This window comes from Benincasa hispida, chromosome 11, assembly GCF_027475165.1.
Source record: "Benincasa hispida cultivar pf3 chromosome 11, pf3_genome.v1.1, whole genome shotgun sequence".
Classification (NCBI taxonomy): domain Eukaryota; kingdom Viridiplantae; phylum Streptophyta; class Magnoliopsida; order Cucurbitales; family Cucurbitaceae; genus Benincasa; species Benincasa hispida.
This window is the reverse complement of record NC_143488.1, coordinates 6,234,302-6,241,362: the sequence shown is the minus strand read 5'-3', so window position 1 is coordinate 6,241,362 and position 7,061 is coordinate 6,234,302. Positions and strand designations below refer to the sequence as shown.

The following is a 7,061-nucleotide window of genomic DNA, read 5'->3' as shown; positions in this document are numbered from 1 at the left end:
GATCTTCAATATAATAAAAAATGTTTTGTCCACAAATATGGTTTAAGAAGCTTGTGTCCACATATATAGTTCTTATCCATATGTGAAGATTTGATTAAAAAGAGATTCCCAAGCTTTCTCTAACCTCTGTCTTCTTTTCCCTCGAAATTCATGAATATGGCTTTTTTATTAATTGTGTTATTCAACTTTAATAATTTGTAATGGACATGCGGACAGAGTGTGAAAAATGTGCCATATATAATAATATATCATAGTACTTGTGGAAAAATATGAAAAAAAAAAATCAATACATTACGTTGTAAATACCTCGTTTCCATCCATATGTTGATATTTTTACATTTTCATAGATTCGATATTGACATAATAACGGAATCGATATTTCCATATTATATCATAGAAAAATCCACGATATATAAAAAATAAGCAACAAATGTTACTAACAAAAATATAATATAAATAATAGATATTTTAACTTTGTTTAAAAAATAATAAAAATTTTATTTATTAACTTAATTTTTCTTAACTTTTGGTATTTCTAATTTTTTCACAAATATCATTGAAATTGAAATTTTGTCAATATTGATGTAAAATTAAGATCATGATATATTTCCGTCAACATCAACATTTTAAACTTTTGCTATAAGTAAAGCTACTCAATTGACATATTGATGTGTGATCGATTAAATGATTTGCAAGTTTGAAACCTTTCTCCATTATTATATTAGAAAAACAGAAATCCCTCAGCTATAAATAGATGTTCTTGGTTAAGAAAAAAATCTCATCACATTACAACTTTCTCCTTCTTTTACAATTCTAAAATCTGTAGCCATGTCTTCACTCCCACTTCAAATCTCTCATGCTGAAGGAATTTTAAGGTAATATATATTTATATCCTTTTCCTCATGCATTAGTTTAATTTTTAATGTAGTTAGTGTTACATGATGATTATTATTAGCAATATAATATATAGTTTGATCAAAGGGGTTTCTGATATGTCACAGGAAGGTGGAGAAGAACAAAGAGCTTGAATGGGAAAAAGCACAGAAGATTGAAATAGGTGTTGATCTTGTAGCTGCAGCTAAACATCAGCTTCAATTTCTCTCAGAAGTTGATAGCAATCCGTTCCTTCATGAAGGCCCAAGCCTTGATAGGGCTATTTACAGGTAAAAAAAATCTAAGTCCCTTTGATAACCTTTTTGTTTATTGATTTTTTTTTATCGTTTAAATTCAATGTATTTATATAATATAAAGATAAATAAAATGCACCCAAAATCAAAAATAAATTATAAAAAGCTTATATTATTAAATACACATAAGTCATGATGTAAAATTAACGTATGTATGATAATAATATAATTATTTCTATTCGTTAAATGTTATCAAAATTTGATATGCAACCCATTTACTTTAGATAATGTCTTGACTCATATCCAACACTATTTAAATTACTCTATAAGATGAAAAACAACTTGTTTCTAGTAGGATTCAACCCCAAGTGCTGATTTTTCTCAGACATACATGCGTGCCAAACATGGCAAAGAACAAACACAATGTAAAAATAAAACTAGAAAGCGAACAATTTCTCAAATTTGACTTCCTTCTATAGAACTATTTACCAAACAAGCCTGTTCCTTAAAAAATGATAAAGGAGAAGAAAGAAACGGGAACAAAAATGTTATGATCAATGTAGAGAAGGGATAAGTTATCCTTTTATGAGTTTGTATATTTTTCTATTACCACTCGATGATTGTCTTCAATTACTACTCCACATATTGAGGATTAGATGTCAAAATTATTTCTTATGTCTAAAAATTCTTCTTGTAGGTACAATGCTTACTGGCTTCCATTGCTTGCCAAACATTCTGGATCCCCATTATTTGAAGGACCTTTAGTTGTCCCTTTGGACTGTGAATGGATTTGGCATTGTCACAGATTGAATCCTGTATGCATCTTTTCCACTTCTGATATTCACAATAATAGTCGATCGTTAGATTAAGAGAATATTTGTGAGTGATTTTATAATTGTTAATGATCAATTTTGTTATGTTCAAAATCACTCCGAGATACGTCTTTAATCACTCAAAATTAATTTAGTATTTAGTTTTATACTTTCAAATATGATTTTCATACCATGAAATTGGTTTCGAATTATTAAAATCATGTTTTACAGTTATTTTGAAAATTACAAAAGTAATTTTAACTATTCCGACATCACTTCCCGACATACACTAAGTTATACAGTTGAGTGTGACTAACACATAATCTTTTAAATTCTTATAAAGGTGCAATACATATCTGATTGTGAGCAACTTTATGGAAAGATACTTGACAATTCCAATGTTATATCAACTACCAATATTGAAAGTTCCAGTCTAAAAGAAACTGAAAAAGTTTGGAATGAATTATACCCTGAAGAGCCCTTCTGTTTCAACGTCAATTCCCAAGAGGAAGATCAGCTCTCACAACTTGAAAAGTACACCAAATATGATCTTGTTTCAGCTGTTAAAAGACAGACCCCCTTCTTCTATCAGGTATGCACTTCACATCAATTTCAATTTGCACTTAACAGTTAACACGTCTTCAAACTCGATTGGGATACACAACTCGAAAGCAAGAGATTTGATGAAAATAGAGTTATGTTTCATGTTTTAATTTATATGTATTGGGTAGAAGGATTCTAATTTAATCAAATATTCAAATTTTGTTCGATAATAAAATATTTATAAACCAAAAATCAGGTGTATGTTATTTATTTTTTTTTTGACAATATGTGGGATGCAGGATCGGGCTTCTGATCTCATGGTTGACGGAACATATTTGATGTCAATTAAATTATACTTCTTTACGGCAAGAAAAATGTTGTAGTTAGTTACTCAATAAATACTAGCTTGAATATAATTATTTTTTATTAGTTAATTTATGAATAACATGTATTATGTTAAAATTTTTATATAATTTTTATTTAGGTTTAAAATCACTTTTGGTATTTAAACTTTTATAGAAGTAACAATTTAGTCTCTGAACTTTGGTTTTTAATAATTTAGTTCTTGTAGTTTCAATTTTCTAACAGATTAGTCAACTTTTTACTTTGTAATGATTTAGTCCTTATATTTTAAAATTTTTAATGATTTAGTCTCTACAGTATAAATTGAGGTTAAGATTTAATGGGATTTCTTGTATAAATAATCTGATTAACTAGTTAGAGACTCAATATTTTTATACAATTAATTACATAGTCTAGTCATAAAATAATAAACATTGACATCTAATTTTGTTGAATATTTTTACATTATAGACCACATTGTTATAAATTATATAGTATAAGAATTAAAATATTATATACTAAAGTTCGTGGACTAAATTGTTGCAAATTTGAAAGTATATGGACTAAATTGTTAACTAATCCAGATTATTATAAACTAAATTGAAGGTGAAACTTTGTACTATTTAAATCAAACAAATTTTAAATAGATAATACAATTCAGATTGTCTACCCAAATATAATCTCAATGAATCTGAAAATAGAAAATAATAATCTAGATTCCCTACCAAACAATATCCCAAAAAACAAAAGAAATAATTCTCAATTTTCCTGTGTTATGTGAACTTTGTACTTAATCATTGGAAGCTCTAATTTTGCAAGTTTAAACTTTTTTTTTATGATCTTTGTTTTAGGTTTTCCTAAAGGAGTATAACATTTAGAAATTTAGATGGTTAAAACTTGCAATCTTAACCTTAAATTGATGTGGATAGGTTTCTCAACCTCACATGAAGAATGAAGATTTCCTTCGAGAAGCTTTGGCTAGATACAAAGGATTTCTATATCTAATCAAATGTAACATGGATGAGTCTGTTCAAAGGTTTTGTGTTCCAACATACGATATTGATCTAATTTGGCATACTCATCAATTACTCCCTCTTTCCTATTGCAAAGACATGAAAACATTACTTGGTTTGGTATTGGAGCATGATGATATGGATTCAGATCGATCAGTGGGAAAGAAATTGGACATTGGGTTCACTGGAACTACCCAACAATGGGATGATACATTTGGTACAAGGTATTGGAATATAGGAGCAATGTATAGAGGCCTATCTCCTCGCACGCAAGGCGATGTAAAGAGCGGTGCATGCACTGCTGCTACTGGGTATGAAAGCACGGTGAAGAGCGGTGCATGCACTACTGCTGGGTGTGGAAGCACGGTAAAAAGTGGTGCATGCACTACTACTGCTAGGTTTGGAAGCACGGTAAAGAGCAGTGCATGCACTACTGCTGCTGGGTGTGAAAACACGGTAAAGAGTGGTGCATGCACTGCTACTGCTAGGTTTGGAAGCACGATAAAGAGCAGTACATGCACTACTGCTGTTGGGTTTGGAAGCACGGTCATGAGCGGTGCATGCACTGCTCCTGCTGGGTGTGGAAGTACTGTAAAGAGCGGTGCGTGCACTGCTGCTGCTGGGTGTAAAAGTACTGTAAAGAGCGGTGTGTGCACTGCTGCTAGAGGCCCATCTCCTCGCATGCAAGGCGATGTAAAGAGGGGTGAATGCATTGCTACTGATGGGTGTGGAAGCACGGTAAAGAGCAGTGCATGCACTACTGGTGCTGGGTTTGGAAGCATGGTAAAAAGTGGTGCATGCACTGTTGCTACTGGGTGTGGAAGCACTTTAAACAGCAGTGCATGCACTGCTACTGCTGGGTTTGGCAGCACGGTAAAGAGCGGTGCATGCACTGCTGCTCCTGGGTGTGAAAGCATGGTAAAGAGCAGTGCATACACTGCTGGTGCTGGGTTTGGAATCATGGTAAAGAGCGGTGCATGCACTACTGCTGCTGGGTGTGGAAGCACTGTAAAGAGCGGTGCATGCACTGCTGTTGCTAGAGGCCCATCTCCTGGCATGCAAGGCGATATAAAGAGCGGCTCATGCACTGCTACAGCTAGGTGTGGAAGCATGGTAAAGAGCAGTGCATGCACTACTGGTGTTGGGTTTGGAAGCATGGTAAAGAGTGGTGCATGCACTGCTATTGCTGGGTATGGAAGCACTATAAAGAGCGGTGCATGTACTGCTGCTGTTGGGTTTGGAAACACGGTAAAGAGCGGTGCATGCACTACTGCTGCTGGGTGTGGAAGCACGGTAAAGAGCGGTGCATGCACTGCTGCTGTTGGGTTTGGAAGCACGGTAAAGAACGGTGCATATATTGCTAATACTGGGTGTGGAAGCACGGTAAAGAGCGGTGCATGCACTATTGTTGCTGGGTGTGGAAGCACAATAATGAGCGGTGGATGCACTGCTACTGCTGGGTGTGGAAGTACGGTAAAAAGCGGTGCATGTACTGCTGCTGCCGGGTGCGGAAGCACGGTGAAGAGCGGTGGGTGCACTGCTAATATTGTGTGCAAAGATATGGTGAAGAACGGTGGATGCAATGCTTGTGTTGGATGTGGAATCATGGTCTAAATCTAGTGGTATTGTATGGTTGTAATGGTGGATTTGGCCATAAAACCACCGAACCAAATGAATGTTAGTAGAGTGATGCAAGTATGTTCTGAAAATGACATGTTAACCATATGAGGTTTTCAGTACATGTCTAATGAATAAAGTTTGTATCAAACTATTCTATCAAATAAAAGTATGAAATTTATCTTTATGTTTGCAACTTTTTTTGTTTGTGTATGATAGGTGTCAAAAATGTGCTATATATAATAATATATTATAGTATGTGTGGAAAGTACATGCACGAAATTGTTACCTAATCCACATTATTACATACTAAATTGAAGGCCAAAATTTTTACTATTTAAATCAAACAATTTTTAAAGATATAATACAATTCTGATTGTCTACCCAATTATAACTCTAAATGAATCTTAAAATAGAAAATAATAATCTAGATTCCCTCCCAAACAATATCCCAAAACCAAAAGAAATATATTTTCAAACTTTTTTTTGTGTAATGTCAACTTTGTACTTAATCATTGGAAGCTCTAATCTTACAAGTTTAAACCCTTTTCTTTATGATCTTTGTTTTAGGTTTCTCTCAAGGAAGTATAATATTTAGGAACTTAGATGGTTAAAACCTGCAATCATTTTCATCATATGTTTTTTAACCTTAAATTGATGTGGACAGGTTTGTCAACCTCACATGAAGAATGAAAATTTACTTCATAAAGCTTTGGCTAGATATAGAGGATTTTTATATCTAATAAAATGTAACATGGATGAGACTGTTCAAAGGTTTTGTGTTCCAACATATGATATTGATCTAATTTGGCATACTTATCAATTGCACCCTCTTTCCTAATGCAAAGACATGAAGACATTACTTGGTTTGGTATTGGAGTATGATGATATGGAATCAAATCGATTAGTGGGAAAGAAATTGGACATTGCATCCATTGGAACTACCAAACAATGGCATGATACATTTGGTACAAGGTATTGGATGATAGGAGAAAAGTATAGAGGCTCATCTCCTCAGATGCAAGGCGGTGTAAAGAGTGGTGCATGCACTACTGTTGCAACGTGTGGAAACATGGTAAAGAGTGGTGCATGCACTACTGCTGCTAGGTGTGGATGCACTACTAATGTTGGGTGCCAAAACACAGTAAAGAGTGGCGAATGTGCTACTAAGTGTGGAAGCATAGTAAAGAGCGGTGAATGCACTACTGCTACTGGGTGCAGAAGCATGGTATAGAGCGGAGGATGCACTACTACTGTTGGGTGCGGAAGCACGGTAAAGAGCGGTAGATGCACCGCGTCTTTTGGGTGTGTAGGCACGATAAGGAGTGGTGGATGTGCCGCTACTGTTGGATGTGTATGCACGATAATGGGTGGTGGATGCACTATTGCTGCATGGTGCATCGACACTATATATATAGAGTAGTGGATGCACTGCTGTTGCTGGGTGTGGAAGCACAGTGAAGTGTGGTGGAGGTGCAGAAGCATAGTGAAGAGCAGTGGATGTGCTGCTATTGGTGGGTGCAAAAGCACAGTGAAGAGCGGTGGATGCACTTGTTGGGTGCGAAAGCCCGGTGAAGAGCAGTGGATCCACTGCTTCTACTAGGTGT

General features: G+C 34.8%; 1 protein-coding gene across 1 annotated transcript; it reads left to right on the top strand.

Annotated features, from left to right (window-relative positions):
* The first annotated feature begins 729 nt into the window (after positions 1 to 729).
* LOC150032346 (uncharacterized) lies at positions 730 to 5,641 on the top strand. Its single transcript, XM_090307339.1, has 5 exons — positions 730 to 875; positions 1,002 to 1,163; positions 1,825 to 1,942; positions 2,283 to 2,531; positions 3,754 to 5,641. The coding sequence occupies exons 1-5, from the start codon at positions 829 to 831 to the stop codon at positions 5,449 to 5,451; spliced, it is 2,274 nt and encodes a 757-aa protein (XP_090163465.1). The 5' UTR covers positions 730 to 828; the 3' UTR covers positions 5,452 to 5,641.
* The last annotated feature ends 1,420 nt before the right edge of the window (positions 5,642 to 7,061 follow it).